The 18,546-nt window shown below is 43.0% G+C and overlaps 1 protein-coding gene across 1 annotated transcript; it reads right to left on the bottom strand.

Annotated features, from left to right (window-relative positions):
* On the bottom strand, nt 3,606–17,423 carry HPRT1 (hypoxanthine phosphoribosyltransferase 1; the record flags this gene model as incomplete). Its single annotated transcript, XM_021406230.1, is given in 8 exon segments — nt 3,606–4,494; nt 5,116–5,192; nt 6,140–6,186; nt 8,410–8,492; nt 9,726–9,743; nt 10,627–10,692; nt 15,724–15,907; nt 17,317–17,423. Coding segments are annotated over 8 exon segments (630 nt in total), but the record flags the coding sequence as incomplete, so codon positions are not given.

Raw genomic sequence — 18,546 nt, 5'->3', positions numbered from 1 at the left:
ACTGGGGAAAAAAAACTTGAGGGGAAATGCAGAAGTCCGGACTGTGTGCACAGGTCTGGGTGCTCTGTGCTGTGCCCTCAGCCTCTGCCCCGCGCAGCGAGTGATGGAGGACCAGAGCACCTTCACTTTCTGGTTGCAGATGGTTTGTCCGTTCCAAAAGTACATGAGTGTCATGTCAGCTTTGGAAAAAAAAAAAAAAACAACAACAAGTCTTCTCCCCCTTTATTTCCTCGCGCTCCTTCTCCCGCCTTTCCTCGCGCTCCTTCTCCCGCCTTTCCTCGCGCTCCTTCTCCCGCCTTTTCTCTCTTCTGTCTTCTCCCGCCTTTCCTTTCTTTTCTTTCCCTTCCCTTCAGTTTAAGGGCACACGAGCAGGTTTGCCCTGCCGGGCTGTGGACTCAGCTGCTGCACTGTGACTCCTGGCCTACAGCTGATGCTTCACAGCCCCTGAGGGAAGAGGGAAGGACAGTGGATCCCCATGAGCTCTGGGGGTGCGGCTGTGCCATGCCCCAGCGCTGCGGGTTTGGGCTGGGGGGGAATGGGGTGTTTCTGTTTGCGCTGTGTAACTGCTTGTTCTTTGTAGTTGCAGGCTGATAGCACCTGGGAAGGAAAAAAAAAAAAAAAACCACCACCACCACCAAAATCCTGAGGCGGTAATGCATGCATGTTCATGTCTTCATGTAGAGTGTTCGTCAGTGCCTTATAGCATGATTTAAAAATAATAATAATAACAATAATAATAACCAAAATACCATTTGGAATGCCAACATTCAGTGGGCTTTGAGGAGATGTAGCAGCACATCATGGTTTGTAGGGACAAGGAGATACAGACCATTCTGGGCTGCCTCATTACCTCAAGGATAAGACAAGAAAGTGAGCTTCTGGTTACCATAGGGGTGGAGGCTGGCGTGTCCCCATACCCCTTAGCTCAGGTGCACGGGGACGTGCAGGTACACGTGTCTGTGGGGTGGCTGTGCAGGAAGGGCTCTGCTCCTCCTGTGCTCTTTGTGTCCGTCCCGGCTGGAGCAGTGCCTCCAGAGCAGCAGTGCTCCAGGTTCAGCCTTTTCCCAGCACCCCCTGGTTTGGGGGGTGGATGGTGGGGGCTGAGAGGGAGATGCTCAGGGCTGGAGAGCTGTCAGCAGTGCTCTAGCAGCACGTAAATACTGGAGTGGGGGATCGCCTGTTGCTCTCCAGTATTGCATTGCTGCTTTAGTGAGGCTGGAAATCAGTCCCTGGCACCTGGGGGGGGTTCCATGCTGCAGGGGGTGGGGGGAACCTGTCTCCAGCGGCAATAAATCACAGTGAGCAACGAGGGCCTGGTGTCGTTAATGGGGTCAGGGCTCTGGCAGGGGGGGCTGAGCCTTTCCCATTTTGGGGGGAAATGGGGCTTGGGGGGGAGGTATGCAAGGGCTGAGGAGCATCATGGAGTTGAGGGAGCTGGAGGTTGGGTAAGAGGAAAGGTGCTCTGCTCTTGGCACCTCCCACTCTGAGCTCCCCAGTTTTGGTGGCAGCAAGGGACACGTGGGGACAGCTGGGGGCTGAAGGCTGCTCCCCCTGGGGCTGCACCCTACTGCTGGGACATCGAACATCCATCTCCTACAGCAGCAACGAGTCCACATGTCCTGCAGGTGATGGTGCATCACTGGCAGCCCCATGCTGTGCTCAGGGTGCTGGTGGCTGGCTGTCCCCCACCTGCAGTTTTTCAACTGCTTTCTGCAATTACTGAATTCCAGTTGGTAGCTGTGGGGCAGGAGGGTGGTGTGGGAACGTTCCCCTTGCTGGTTCATGACTCAGCAGTGGCCCAGTGGTGCAGGAAGTGGTCACTTCTGTATTTCTATCCTTAACTGTGCAAATTTCACATTATATTTTTTGATGTGTTAAAAGTTTTGTATCATCACCACTTTATGTGGGGAGGCAGAGAGGCTGAAGCCAGATTTGCTGAGTTGCAGACCACAAAGGCATGGGGGCAGGTGCTGTGGGGCAGCTTTCTGCTTGCAGAAGGCACAGGGAAGGGGACAGGTACAGATGCCTTGAGCCACGACTGACCTCAGCAGCACTCATACCATGCCCTGCACAACAGCAGCTCCTGCTGCTACCAGTGAGTAATTCAGGTCTGCAAAGAGCACTGTAAGGGAGGACTACTTAATCGAGAGTCATGCTGCTGACCATCATGCTGCTGACCACAGCATGGGTGTGTGTTGCAGACCTGGCTGCAGTGGGCAGCATCCAGCACCAGCTCTGCCCACCTGTACCTGAAACCCTGTTCCCAGCAAAAAAGCCACCTGTCCCTCTCAGCACTCAGGGAAACATCGTGCAAAGGCACCAGAGGGTTCCCCATCTGCTTACAGCAGAAAAAACGGGAAAACAGAGAAGCCACTAGCGCCCAGTTGCAGTGGGTCACAGCAGAACAGCTTTTTACCAAATCACAGCACTTGGGTAACATCCTACGCCAAGACAGATGCTAAAAGATGCTGCTTACCAACTCCCATTGTCTCACATGTAAATAGGTGCTTTTATGCCCCCTCTCGAGTGTGATGCCCAGATGCCATCAATGTATTCCAAAACACACCGTGACACAGGCACTATTCAGAGGTTGGAGAAAACAGTACTTTCTATAATGAGACCTTCAATCCAACCACACCTAATGAAAATTCAAATGGATGTCATCATTCTAAAGTGGGTTTGTAGTTGTTTGTGTTGCTTTTGTGCTTCCTCTCCTTAGCCCTGCAGCACTGCTGGACATCCCAAGCACAGCACAGCTCTCCATACACACACACACACATTCAGAAATGGAATCAGTCTTTGCAGTGCAATTAGAAAAGCTCTTTGGAACACTAACCACAACGTGAACCATTGCAAAAGCAAAGTATAACCATGAGCAGTGTTATATTTCTTACTGAGAATTCTGATTTCCAGCTAGATCTCCAACGCACTGCGATCATTACACAATTACGTTGTGTAAATTACTCACATTTTAGGGCTGCAATTAAGTGCCGCGGTTGTAACTGAACACACCATGGGCAGACAATGATGCACGGTGCCTGGAAAAGTAAGAAATACCACTCAAGCTTCAAAGCTAGGAAACACCTTGCAGAACAGGCTGGCAAACACTTCGCTACGTACCAAGCGCTGCCAGCACCAAGTCCCAGCACGCAGTGAGAGTCCACGTGCAGGAGCACACCAACTGTGTAAGCAAGGGACAGAGCAGCAGAGCAGAAGGAAAGGTGTGTGGTGCCATAGCTAGCATTACAACACAAACAAGATGTGAATAAAACCAAACGATTACTTACAAATTGGCTGGGTTTTCTCTCCCCACAGGTATGTGTTTAATGAATGGATATTCTTCACTCTTCACTGTTGCCAGAACAGGAGAAGGGACAGCGCTCAGAACGTTCTCTCTGAAATCCAGTTTGGTTGTAGCATATGCCTGTCTTTCTAAAGCTTTCCCTCAGGCCTTCATCATCTCTTATAGACAGCACCATATTGACAGAAAGCTCTACACAGGTAACAAAGGTGGAGCCTGCCTTCACTGTCAGAAGCACTAATGAAAAAGGTTGCTGAGAAGAAAATCTCAAGAGCGCTTCAATATACACAATGAGTGGCATGGGTGTGTGGGGCGTATTTTAAAGAGACAGCCTTTATTTAAAGTACTTTGCTTTGCAGTTCTTATAAAGTAAACATTACAATACTTTCTTCACAAATATATTAAAACTGTTTAAATCTAAAAGGCAATTTCACTGTCTGATGGATACTTTCAAAGAAAAAAAAAATCTGAAAGAAACAGGCAGCTCAACTAAAACTAGACTTTAAACATTCTGTTTTGTCGTTCCATCTCAAAAAAAAAAAAAAAAATTTTTTTTTTTTACCCAGACTCCTTTTTACAGCAATAAGGCAACTCCAGGAGGTGTCAGTGGGCTCCCTGGAGATTACAGATACTGTAACTGGCTGCTTCTCATGTTTTATAACACCCAAAGGTGCAACTATCCTTTAATCACAATCACGTTTGTGAATTAAAATATAAAACTTAAATTACAGTTTTTTAAAAATATTACTAATAGACTTCCCTATCATAAAATGTTTTACATTTACAGTACTCGAACTCTTTCAGTTCTGGGTTGATGAGGTTTAAGCAATTTACCACTGCAAGAGTTAGACTCCGGAGCTCACAAACAGCACAACCCAACCAGGGGCAGCAATAGTCGGTAGAGTCATAGTGCAAATCAAAATAAGGAGTGCAGAATTGCACTAGTTGTTTACATTTCTAAAATATAAATGAACAAGACGAGATTCTGATATTGTACATGCAATAAGTTACAGTAAGCATAATGACAATGAGGCTGGGGCACTCTACAATTTTAGCTGGTGTACCAGAGTTGAAGCCTGTGAGAGATAGGACTCGGTAAACAAAACATTTCAAAGCTCTGTAGTCATAGCACTTCAGCTGTGCTTTCATGCTTTGTACTTCTGCTTCCCCGTCTCACTGATCACACAGATATGCTGAAATAAAACATCGAAAGCTCCAGTTAGAAATGGAATGTAAGAGACTGATGTTCACACACATAATCAATACTGCACTTCTGAAAGAAATAAAAGCACGCTATACAAGCATCAGTCCTCAAGAGTGTTCTGATACTGTTTGTGCAGAAAAACTTCAGCCTTCTTTGGCTACAAATCTCAGCATTGCATTCCTTCTCCTTCCTCTCCCATCCAATGTCCATTATAAGTACACGTAAGACCCAGGTGAAGAATTTTTGTCTTAGCACACAAAGGCTTCCAAGGTCTGTTCTCTAATTTTTGTGTAACTAACCAAATCCACGTATTTACTGTAGATATCCGGTATGGTAAGAAACTTCACACAAACAGCCACACTATTTCTAAGGCCAACAGGAGATGTGTAACCTCTGCTCTGGGTGAAGCAAAATAAACGTTAGCACTCTAAGAGCTCCAAAACACTGCTGTGCTGCTCTAGGGTTTGCTCTCATCACTGCATCACTAATGGAATAACCTTGCACACAAGCTGTGATTTACACAGAGGAGGGAGAGGAATGCGAGCAGACTTCCCTTCCTTCCTCCTCCCTAGTTTTAAATGGACAAAATCATATGGGAAAAATTACTTACATTCAAATCTCTGAAGTATTCATTGTAATCAAGGGCGTATCCCACAACAAATTTGTCTGGCACTTCAAATCCAACAACTAAAAAAGAAAATAAGTCACCAGTACATTAGAAAGGAACTTCCTCGAGTTCACTAGGCCTTTTTACACAGACAACTTGGAATTTTATCAACACATAAGCTGCCTAACATTTTATTTCTTCCACTCAAGTATCTTCAGCTTAATACTCACGTTATTTTAAACTTCTGACATTCTTCGTTGATTGAATTCAACTAAAATAAAATTAAATACATTTATGTATTGATTCCCAAGGCATGATGGGCATGGCTGTAACAAGACAGCCCTTGGATGGCTGGGCAGCATCAGTCCAACCCAGCTACACGGGCTGTAAGACAACCTAAGGAACACACGAATGAGGCTTTCAAGGCGTTGAGACACTTCCATCAGTACTATACAGCCTCAGAAAGGAGAAGGAAGAGGATGTGATTCTGTGGCTGAATTCACTCCACTTCCATTGTGAAAAGGCACAATCCACATTAACAAGAATTCAGTCTCTGGAATGGGGATAAAACACACGTCCCTTCCTAAGCAGTCCCCTTATGTTGCTGGGGACGTCCAGATGGCACTGGATGGCTACGTTTAGGCACCTGAAACACTCCCTCCAAAGTGCCAAAGATAAATCCAGCAGGCTTTGATGACCAAACCATTGACTACTTGTAAGCATGGACAATTTCCAAGTGAAAGGGGATTCATCTGGACCAAAATATCAAAGTCTTCATTTCATATAGTAAAACGTTATAGGAAGAAAAAAAATAAAAAGACTAAATCCAAATCAACTGTTAAAATTAGTTCCAAATATTTAAACTCAATCAAGTGTTTTGTTTGTTTTGTTTTGTACTTTTTGTATTTAAAATCAATCAAAAACCATTCATGAAAACCTATCTGGGACACCCATGGACTTCGACCAAAGAGAACACAACGCATCAACGTATTTTTGAAAATGAACAATGGTTGTCACAGTTACTTACAGTCTGGCCGGTATCCCACGCTTCGAGGAGTTCTTTTGACCAACAAACTGTCAAACAAAATCAAAGTAAAACTGAAACACGGAAAAGCATCAGGTAGGAACACATGAAATCGTTCTGAAGTTAGGCTGAATTTCACTTCAGTGAGCCTCAACGGGCATAACTGAAAACACAACCATAAATATTTTCAACACTTTTCATTTTCAGGTACAGTTGATCTCAATGATAAACACAAAACTTCCCACAACCATGAAAGATTTACAGCCTAAAGGATAGCTACAAAGTCTGCAAGAAGGAGCCCGGGAGATCTTGCTCCACGTGGATTTTTGTTGCCGAAAGTGACTTAATGAGGTTTCCTGTGTGTTTAGGAACTTCAGGTGCAAGCACTTCAGCCCACAGGGAAAGAGGTGAGGAGCTGGGATCCAGCCAAACCAGCTGGATTATCAGCATTATGAATCAAAATCAGTTGGTTCAATACAACCTCAACTGCACTTGCAGAACATGTCCTCAACTGTTTTTCACTGGTAATAGTAATTACCCCCATAAAGAAAAAGTGAATGGGTTTTGATGATCAGCTGATACAAACCAGCTCCACTTTTCCAGAATTAAACATCAGAGGTGTAAAAAACAGGGAGATGCCGAGCTGGGGCTACAGCAGCAGACAGAAACGCCTCGCTAGTTCAGTTCAACTCACTCTTTGTTCAGTTGAGCATTTCTACCTTTTAGAAGACAACTCCATCATCCTGCCATTTGTTTGTCTTAGAGGGAGAGAGACTTTGTGAGGAAAAGGTGGTTGAGGGCTGAATGTAGAGACAGAGCAGCACAACCCTGCTTTTGCAGACCTCCTCCCCTCCTGGATCACCTCTGAAGGTGAGGCTTCACTTGTCCTGTCCATGGTTTCAATTTTAGATATTCTGTTACTGAAACTTCTAGTTGAGGCTTAATTTTTGAGTATTGTGTAGGCCTTGATCAAACCAACCCCAAACTGTATCAGCTTTAACTCACATGTCCCTGCTACAACTGATTAATTGTCAGAAAGAAAACAATTTAAAAAAAGAAAGGCAAGTGAACCAACTAAGAACAAGACACCTGAGACTACCCAGTATGATCGTGCTCGGCCTTTGGCAGACCCAGACTACTACAACAGGTTTAAACAACAAGAAACTGGACTTGGCTCACGCTGCTTTATGCTCATGATGCATACTGCAGTGCTGAGGTACCGTGCAGTGACAATTGCTTAAAATTTGGTACATTTAATCAGGCCAGGAAGAATAAGCTCACCTTCAGCAGGTCACCCTTGGATTATCAGCAAGAAGAGCTATTCTAGTACATCTAACAACTGCTTTGACATTGTTATGGCAACACAACTGATTAGATATTACACACAGCTCTGGTTTATCTCTAATCCCCAGCCATCATTATGCTTTTAATGCAAAATACACGACCATAGCATAGGAGTATAAAAGATGCAATTTAAAAAGATGTAGGAGGAACGTTGATATTGGTTGTTATTATTGTCCACAACATTTCCTATTAAATTTATTTAATTAGAAAACGTTTCAAAACTAATTGATTAAAGATGCAACTAAGTAGAAAAGCCTGGAAGAGCATATGGCTGGGTGACTCTCACAGACTGACCTCTAAAGCCCAGCTACACTATGCACACTACACAAACAGTAATGTCAGCATGCAAACTAATTCAATTCTACAATTAAAGGCACCAGACCAAAAATGGTCTCCATTGCACAGATACACCACTGAAGTATACTGAAACTGCAAACACTGCCAACAGAAATATGCTCAGATAGATACTGACAGATCGAGAGAGCCACTTTTTTTTTTTTTTATCCTAATCTCCATTAAAAGTCTGTATTTATGAACTCTATTTGTGTTGAAGATACTTCTACCATCTTTAGGGGGGTAATTTCTTTAGCCTGAAAATTTTCAGTTCTTCCATTCTAAGTTAGACATCAGTGATACCCCCCCCCCCCCGACATCACAGTGCAATACATGGACCAGACGTGCACAAGCTATCCCTTCCTCAAACAGAAAGGTTTTAAGCAAAAGAGTTGGAGAGAACAGTGTTTCTGCCTTGCCACAACAAGCAAAAGGGGAATTTAAACACTGAACTCCAACTGCATCACACGTAACTCCTGAAGAAATGTTCCTTCCTGATTGTCTTTTATGGGAATGTATTCTACATTATCTCTTTTTATACCATGTGTCATTCTGAAGGTGAAATACAGCACAAATAACCACAATTAAAATCTTACCTGGCTACTTTCACCATCTTTGGATTGTACTGCTTAAGTAGAGACAGCAACGTTTTCATTGTTTTACCAGTATCAATTATATCCTGAAAATAAAAATGCCATGTGAGACAGAATACGGAACCCGTCAAAGCAGCATTTCAAGTTTTTACTGCAGAAATTGCTCATGTGAAATAACATGAAAACATGCTGCAATAACACTGTTCAATACCCGGCATAAGGGATAGGGAACGCTGTATTGTGCTTAAGCCACTATGCTCAGGAAAGAGATCACAATAGTTAACAATGGTTCTTAATTCTTACGGAGAACTACTACTTCAAAAGCGTGAACTATGACCTTCCTGGCGCCTTTGGCAGATTTTATGGCTTGTGTTCCTTGCAGCTATTAGACAAACAATGCTTAATTCTCACACTATAAGCGTAACATCACTCCTGCAGCTGAGTTCAGAGACACTCGTATACAACAGAAAGAAAAGGAAAATAAGAAGGGAAAATATTCACAACTCGTTAATGTAAGCAAAGAAAAAAAGGCGTGCACTCATCTGAAACAGAGCAGATACATAATTAAATGCATCTGCCTATCTGAAGCAAAATACACTTCAAAGGAGACCACTGGTCACACAGATAACTGCTTTATACATACTTGTTTGGTTTTAAAACTGAATGTGTTTCCTGTTTAATAATATGACAGAAGGAGAGAGCTTTCTCTTTGGTTGCTGAACTGGTTGCCATTGCTGCTTCTGTGCTTATGAACAAAGCCGTTCTCATTTCTTGGAGCCTAAAGTCACTGTTACATTGCACATTCATTTTTCCTGTCTAGTGCTTCTGCTTCTCCATCCTCAAATTGGCAATCTTATCCAAGAGCATCCTTTGTAAAAGCGATACTTACTGAACACAAGCAACCTGTCCATCCACAAAGCAAGAACTAAGCAACAGTACTGTCAAAGGACTACCAGGAAATCAAACTCAGCTATAGCATTGCTAGTATCATCCACAGAACAGCAACGAGACAGAGACACAGGAATTTAGCAACAGCAAAATGCTGATTAGGAATTGGCACTCTCCAAGTCTCTATTCTCTACACAAATCATACACAGGGTTGCTGAGCTTACCTTTGTTTTTCACTATTTTAGGATATTCCAACCAGGAACTGCTTTCTACCCTTCAGTTTAATTTCCTAGCTTGCCAAAACACTAACATGCTTTATTTCACTTTGTTCAGGTCACTTTTTAATAGGAATTTTTAAAAGTAATAATAAATCATGACAAGTAAGAATTGACAGAATCACAGAAAACTTTGAAGTGAAACACAATACTTACTTCTACAATTAGAACGTTCTGGTAGAAAGAAAAAAAAAGATAAGAATCCATTAGTATTTAAAGAATACACAACTTCTAATATATTCTATAAATTTCACTTTCAATGCAGTTAAATATTTGTACCACGATTTATGCATGTTTGGGCATGTAACCGTGGATTCTATCTAGCTCATGTTTCAGTGGCAAGGAGATTTGCCTCAGCATCTCTCATGCTGAGTAAAGTGGCCTTTAAATTCTCATAGTGCAAGGTGTCATGCTATAAAGCCAAGCAGTTTTGTCACACCTATGGCCTTTATGCTGAAACGTGTCACAATTTTTTAAAGACTGTTTACGTGTAATCAAGAGGGGAAAGCAATGAACAGGAGGCAGCGGCGTTTCACTCACAGATTCCTAGCTCCATGACCTCTGTACAGCCACTGAAGAAAAGCAGACTCCCAATTTACATTCTCTGCATTTCCTTCTCTCTTCATTACCTGTAACAGGACCCTCAGCTCCCAACCCAGCAAGTTACGTGTCTAGGCAGCGTGAGCTCCCTTCACTACTGCAGTGAAACATCAGCACAGTAAATAAATAATGGCACTCCCTTTTAAAGGTACCTTGAAGACAACAACCCAGACAAGACTGTTCTTCTCAGGGACCACTGAGAAACAAACACCCTGAATCTGGCTCATACTGAAGACACTGAATATATATACACATACTTACAAGTTAAAACTAAACCAACAGCTCTGGTGGGGCTTATGCATGTTACCGGATTACAGCAGTGAGTATTTAAAATGAAACACACCCATTTTCTCTTTAAAAAAACTATAATCTCTACATGCTAAAGAAGCAAACAGGTGTCTGGGTTCTTTGGTGTTGTTTTCTTTTCTGGCTGCTTTAAATACACGAAGAGCTGTACCTTTCCAGTCAACGTTGAAAGGTCATCCCCACCAATGACTTTTATATCTCCAGTTGACTGATCATTCTAATAAGAAAGAGAAGGGTGAGCATTAGAGTCACCAGAATTAAAGTCATCTTTCTTCCAATAAATACCAAAACTGCAAAGGACATAACAAACCAATATTAATGCTTTTAGAAACACAGCATCAGCAGCGACGATTCACTTAGAAATTACAAGTAATCAAATGCAAAGACTGTATTTCAGATTAATGACCGTTTGACATTTGCATAAACACAGGCACCACTTCTCATCTGTGACCATCATATATAAGTATGTATATGAAAAGATATGACTTCCCATACATTCACTAGATGTACGGAAAAAAAAAAATCACTTCAATTTCCAAGCTGGGTAATTTACATTTTAAACTTGGATGCTTTGGAAAGTCTTATGCTCTGAATTAAAATAAGCAATCAAAATGATAAAAATAGCCAGCAAACAAGGCACGGATTAACAATAAGAAAAATAAGCTACAAAATAGCCAGAGAAGCATGACTTTGCCTATTTTACATCAAAGGGTAATAACAATCAAATTACTTGTTTTAGTAATTAAACTGCAACATAGGTTGCCAGCGCTATCACTACAACACTGCGTTCCCTTTCAGCAGAACCAGGCTTTGACACAATCCTCAAGGAGCTGTTACAGAGAGAAAGTCACACAACGAGGAGTGCCTCAGACCTCTGACATTTATTAAAGCCGACTTCAAACCTTGACAGTGTCTCACAGTTCCCACCAGATGTGATACGCTCATTGCTGCGCGTTTATGGATGATGCCATTATCCTACAAATTAACTTTCAGGTCAAATGGTTAAAATCTCTTATCAAACTCTCTTCTCATAGCTCCTCACCATGTATCTTCCCTTTAGGAAGAAAGCCTTTCTTATTTTGCTGCTCTATCTTGAGCTTGCTGTATGACCAGCAGCAAAATGTTCACTCCTTCCCTAAAACCAGAAACAGCAGAGGGGATGGAGAGGGGACCACAAGGAAAGAGACGGCCACACACGACCCCCTGCTTTCACAGACACATGAGGACAGGTATTCACACCGTACAAATGCAGAGAAAACCTGAAGGTGTTATCACAAGAAAACAAGAGGAACCAAATGATTTAGAGAGACGCAGACACTGGCTGTACAGTACGTAACACTGGGATTACAGTAAAGAGAAAATGCTTTGAAATCCTTTGGGCAGTGATGTCAGTGCTCTGGGATAACCAAGTGCTGACAGCTCGAGGGATGTAAAAGCAGATGGTTAAACCCAGAGATACTTCCTGTGCAAGATTCCTACGGCATAACACTGAAAATCCCCACCCACAAGCCAGCTATTAGAAAAAGCATCTGTACAGTTTTAACCGTATGTTTTAAAGATAACAGTAGTTAGAGTTATACCGCTCCATGAGATGAAAATATTCAGCTGCTCCAGTGCTTCCACAGCAGTGGAACAGAACTACACTGAACAACATAAATACCACTGTGCTGAAATAGTCCAACAACAGGATGCCCAAACTTGTCCCAGCGGATACGCGCAGCGCTGCTGAGTGCCTGAGACACCGGTTAAATGAACCATAACAACATGACTCAGTGAAGCGCCGCATTCATTATGCTGAGGGGCAGCTCCTGCCTTCATCCCGTCTTACAGTTATCTTAAGTGACAGCCTCTTTGAGCTCTTCCTTGTTTATGTTGCAGGGTTCTCTCTTTATCTATTCCTCCACTAATATGGATGTTATCCTTGCTCCACGGAAGCATTATTCCTTACGAAAGAAAGATGGAGAAAGATGCTGCAGATATTTCTTCCATTAAAAGGATGGGCACAGACGATAGCCCAGCACTCAGCATACACATTAAGATGAGCTTCCTGGTCATCTCTTTGGCTCCAAAGCAACACACTACAATCAAACAAGAACACCACAGAACTGCAGATCACTGTCAACCTCTGAATTGTGCACATTCAAATTTAAAGATCAGCAGAGAATGGTCTGACAACTTTCCTTCTCCTTCCCACCAAGAACCATACAAATTGCTACACTTCTTAAACACAAAACACAAACTGCCAGTGACAGATTTACCTGCATTCCTACACTGGCACTGAGCTCCAGAGCAATTAAAGGATAAAAAAAGGTTAACGAATTTCCAGCGCCGGTTCTAACCAGCTTTCCACTGGAACGAACTTTGTTTAATAATTAAGCGATGTTTTAATTATCTCTGGACACACTATTTCTGATTTGAGTGCCGGTAAGACTTTAATGCTTTGTGGCATAGCACAGAAGAGATTTGTTGGTTAGATCTGTTCTCACTGCCTCCTCATTGCCATTGCTGGAAAACAATACTGCACTGCGAGACCATAACTCCTGACCAGTGACTCAAAGATCACCTTTTAGAAAAGCACTGCAAGTTCCTTGCACTATTTGCAATGAGGTTTGGGTAGCACAAGACTTTTCAGAGCGCTGCCTCCACCAGCCCAATGAGATTCTACCTTAACGTCGTTGTGCTCCACCAAAAAGCCCCATGTTCCCCAGTGAAGGTGCAGCACACCTGCTGACTTCTGGCTGCCATTCCTGACTTCAGCAGTGACTTTTGCTCACCTCTAAATGCAGGAGGCTGGTGACAAACCATGCTTCTAGCACAAACAAAATAAACTGCTTGTCAAGAATAGAGATCCGGTTCTGATCACAAACACTGCCTCTCCATTTCTTAGCAGCTTGCCAGATTGTTAGAATCCATTTGTAAGGACTCTGAAAGCAGGAGTCAGAAGCAATGGCTAATCACAACATTATCATCTCCATATTCTTTGCGAATTATTTTTGGGTGCAGTCACACCATGAACTTTGCATTACAAAACAAATAACCCATAAGCTTGCAAATATTAAATGATGGGTTTCAAATAAGAATAGCACATCACTCACATCAATTTTAGAGCCATGATACGACTTCGGCTGCTTTGTTCAAGCAACCATGGCATTTTTAACATCTCATACCCAGCCTGGCAAGGCAGGCAGCATGACCTAGCAATTGCATCCAAAGGCAATCATAGAACAGCTCCACTTCCAGCTGTCTGCCATGCTACGGTTCGTGATGGTTTCCCCCTCCCTAAGAATGCCGACTCCTCCATTTAGTAAAGCACGAATAGAAACTAAGGAGCAAATCTAGCACTTCAGGACTATTAATAATGGAAAACCTGGTCAATCAGCGACACTGCATTAGGGCAGTCTCACCAAGCCTATCAAGCTGTGCAATCTAAAGAATGCAAGTCTGGATATTAATAACCACCTAAGAGAGTCAACAGAAACGAAATGCTCATGAATACCGCTCTGGGGGAGGCATCAGGTAACTGGAGCTCCTCCTCTAGAACAAGAAACTTTCCTCTATAGAACTGGCTGACAAAACCAAAACCCTGAAGGCAACACCACGAGCAAAACATTCTGCTCAGACAGCTTTCTGTGCATATTTCTCCCCTTTTTCTTCATTTAATCCTTTTTGCTACAAAAAAAAAAAAAAAAAAAGAAAAGGAAAAGGGTTTCTAATTTCCATTCCTTATTTTGCTGCTTATTTCCCGATCAGAATCAAGGCGCCATCGTTGTGGGGGACAATAAACAAAAGCAGCAGCATCAAAGCATTGCCTAACGCACAAAGCCAAACAAAGAAAGCTGACTGGGGAATAAGGCTTGCTTTTTGACAGGGTATTTTTTTCAGGTGTTTCACAACATTTTTCCAAAAGTTTGTTCCAAATCACTTGGAAAGCAGAGAGAGCAGAAGGGTGTAGTCTTCATATTGTTTTTAAATACATCAAATAAGTTACTGGATGCGTCCCTTGCAGAAAGCAGAAGGTAGAAATTTCCTTGCCAACAAAGGTGGGAGTCATCATTTCCTATCCTGCTCAGTGTTGCCCTCCAACAGAGACACTCAGCCTGCAGAAAGGTGGTGTGTGGTGGCTGTGCGGGGTGGGCAGAGGGAGCCAGAACCTTCTGCGGGAAGGAGAGGAAGCACCAGGCAGCTGCTGCCTCGTGCAGCAAGCTTCCCAGCTATGCAGGGATGGTTTAATGACATGAATGATGAAGCTGAGTTTCCAATTTAGCAGTCTCTGTTTCTCCTACTCGAGCAGGCACTGCTCTATGGCTGTGACAACAGCTCACGCTGCTGACTTGAACGTAATGGCGCCGACACAGAACTAACAGCATAACTTTTGGAGACAACTTCTTTTGACACCACAAGCTGAATTTAAAGAAAATGCAACTATGCACTACAGGTGGTCTGATGGACGACCCCAAAAATACCCACAAACGCAATCATGAAAACACAAGACTCAGCTGCTAAGTCAGGAAACAGACAGTACGTACACCTGCTTCTTCCTCTGACCTGCACAACAAAATCTCATACTTCTTCTGTAAAAAATTACACATTACCTCATGCTCCATTTTCTTACGAAGTTAAATAATTGTGTTTCTTGTCCAAAAAACACGAAAACAGGGCAACCTGCATACAGTGATTAAAAGGTAGCACCATACTCTGCGGCCACTAGCCATAAATCTATTTGTAGGAATCTTGTATTTCCTTAAGGCCAAACACAATTAATTTGTTCACTGTTCCGCTGAGCCAAACAAAAGATGACGGAGGGAACTCGGGTATAACTGTGTTTGCAGTTCTCCAGTCGTTCAATCCAGTGAATGATGTCTGAGCCACATCAACATTTCTGGAATTAATTTTTTGTCACAATGTTTGCAGGACAATCGTCTGTATTGAGGATTATTCCTCTCATTATTGAGAGGAAATTCTTTAACACGTGAAGGACACAGAAAAAAATCTCCTTGCTCTGAATGAGGACTTTACTGAGCTGAGGACATAAAGACTAAAAGAAAATAGATTATGTAAGATAGGCAAAGAACAAGTTAACTTGAGAGTACTTTTTTTCCCCTCTTAATTCTCTTAATTTTTTGTACGACATGAGCACATCTAGGCAAAGTTTTCACAATATTCAGTGATACCACTAAACCACCCGCATTGTTAACTAGAAGTTAGCCAGATTTATATAAAAACGGCAGCGTATTGCAGATATACTTACACAGTAACTCTTCAACCTAATGAAGTCGACAGTCATGGGGATTGATTTGTCACTGTTTCTGTTCAGGGCTTTGATGTAGTCTAACAAATCAGCAAAAAATTTGTAGCCACCTTTGAGTACGCAGAGAGCTACAATGTGGTGTCCTCCCATGCCCTTCATAATTTCTCGTGCCAGTCTCTCTGTCCTATAAAAAAAACCCATGAGTTAGCTGTCATAACACATTTAATGTGCTTACCATTGCAGTATTTTGTATTGCAAACAACAGCAGCAAATACATGCAAACTCAGAAATGGATTTTGCTTAGAAATGTTTGCCTACCACTTCACAGTCACTTTTACACACTCCTGGCCAACCCAGTTTTACTTTTCAAGGTTAATCAAACAGTAACACTGCCAAACTCCTCTGTTTTCATACTCCACGCTCAGCCAAAGCAAATCTTAACACTCTGAAACTCTTTCACTGGCAGATAAACGACATAAAGGTGTTCTCTCTTTCCAAAGATAGGCTCAACTTCCATGCAGAGAGCAAAGTAAATCAATACAGACAGCAGCCTTGACTGAGGAGCAAGAAAACTCTCCAATTGTAAACGACAGCTTCATGTTTTGCCAAGCTGCAAATTTGTCCTGACTGCAAAATACAGCGACAACAAGGCAGAGCAAGAAAACACTGCATCGTTTTTCTGCAATCACTGTTTCTAAATTTGTATTGCAGTTTATCTCAGAAAGCATGGTATGTATTTACAGAGCAGCAGTAGGTTACTCAGGGAATGCCTACCACCATAAACTTTACATCCATTACTTAATGACACACACTTGGTCCAATTTTTTTTCCTATATATGGTCTTCCAGTGCAAAATTATTACAGTATTTACAATTTAAAAAAAAACCAAAACATTTTATAGGAATGTTTGATCTAATTGAACAGCACTGTGCACAATCTAGAAGCATTCCTATTCATACAACCTCTAAGAGATCCACTCAGAACTGCTCTGAATTTGCTGCTCATTCTGTTAACAGGAACTAGGCAAGCTTCAAACACAAAGGGAAACAAAACAACGCCGTATGGGCTTATGGACCCGTTCCTGACCGCATGAGATAAAACCTGCAATGCACACTGCAGATTTCAGCAAGCACAGGTGACAAGGTCAGACTCCCCAGCAAGCAGGGGAAGCTGGATATTGCTTATCTACCACACCAATATGGCAAAGACCATGATGGTGTGATTAAGAACTTACAGTTAATATCCTAGGGAAGTTCAAGAGACTGTAATTGTCTCAGATTGAACTAGCACAACAGGTAATGTGTTCTCATTAGGTTTTATGAAGGTAAATCATCAAAGAAAATCTGAAGAAGTTGCAGGCTGCTACATACTGCCTCATTTCTTTTGAGAATTATGACAAATTTCCAAACAATAGCATAACTGCAGAAGTATAAACTCTTAGAAGCCAAACAAGAAACAGTTAATTAACACATGTACTACTTAGTCCCTAATTAAATGTAATCTATTTAGACAGTCACCAGGCAGCAAGCTATCAGTGGCAGATCGCTTTTTGTAGCACCATGGCATCAGTGCAGTGTCTGAAGGCAAACAAACCTGTCCATGATGAGCCCGTGAGGAATATAGACTTTCTCCAGATCATCTGCATAATGTTTCGGTATGCAGAACAAGTCCAGGTCGTAACCTTGTTCATCATCGCCAATCTGAAAAGGACATCAGGTGAGATTTCTACAAAGACTTAACAGAAAGCCTGCAGTGAGAAACCGCCCATCTTTTGCTTTATCCCATTAACTATCCAACACTTCACACTCATTGGGATCACCTGATTTTTTTCCTCTACAGAAGCATTAGTCACAGTGAACTCAGCATAAAGCATCAGCTTGCAGGAGTTGTCTGAAACACCGCACAAGCTGCCATTCAGCACAACGTGGGGAGAAAGTTATTTCAAGCCCTAACAACTTCTCCAAGGAGGAAAGGGGAGCAGAAAAATGAAAACACTGCACCTCGACTGATCTTATTTCACTAAAAAAAAAAAAAAAAAAAAAAGCAGCTTTTTGACACCTTTGATTTTAGTGGTGCGATGCAAAACCTGCGTTTGCAACTAAACAAGGAGGCCTCCAAACGTGGGCATCTTCCAGATCCACGTACAGCAGAGCACACAGCCAGCTGTCGGTGGGGGCTGCCTGTGGGAGCGGGGCAAGGCAGGGGCTGTGAGTCACGGCACTGAGATCCTGAACCAGAAATCAGAGCCTTACTTCAGAGCCACGTTCCGCGTGGGCACATTCCCTGTACGAAGCAGACTGCAATGCGAGCACGTGTATATTAATTAGGACAAGAGATTCTCGTACGTATATAATTACACACCCACTGCTGTGGCTGGAGGCACGTCGTCAGAACAGCACTGAGCACGACTTTCCCTGAACTTTAAGCCAGCTGCAACTCGAAAATGACTGTGTGTTTTTAAAGTGCTTCGCTGTTTGCCTATGCGGGTGAACGCTCTTACACATAAAATGAAGCTGAGGATCTCAGAGGGCAAGCTGAAGCTTCCTACCGCAGGGCTGGGGCACCGCGAGCGCCCACCACGCCCGGCCCCACCGGGAGCCGAGGCAGCCGCCCTCACAGGGCTCGTGCTTACGCCGCGCTGCGGGATTTCGCCGCACAGAGCGGTACCTCAGCGCGCGAGGAAAAGCAACAGGAATAGGAAGCGGTGCTGCGCCGGTTAGCACGAAAGGAAGTTATTTCAGGGCAATTTCTCAAGCGGCAGCTCCAGCGTTCCAGACCGCAGCGGTGCGGCCGCCCTCCGGAAGACGCCGCCGCGAGCACCGC

This window comes from Numida meleagris, chromosome 8 (assembly GCF_002078875.1).
Source record: "Numida meleagris isolate 19003 breed g44 Domestic line chromosome 8, NumMel1.0, whole genome shotgun sequence".
Taxonomy (NCBI): Eukaryota; Metazoa; Chordata; class Aves; order Galliformes; family Numididae; genus Numida; species Numida meleagris.
This window is presented reverse-complemented; position numbering and strand designations above follow the sequence as displayed.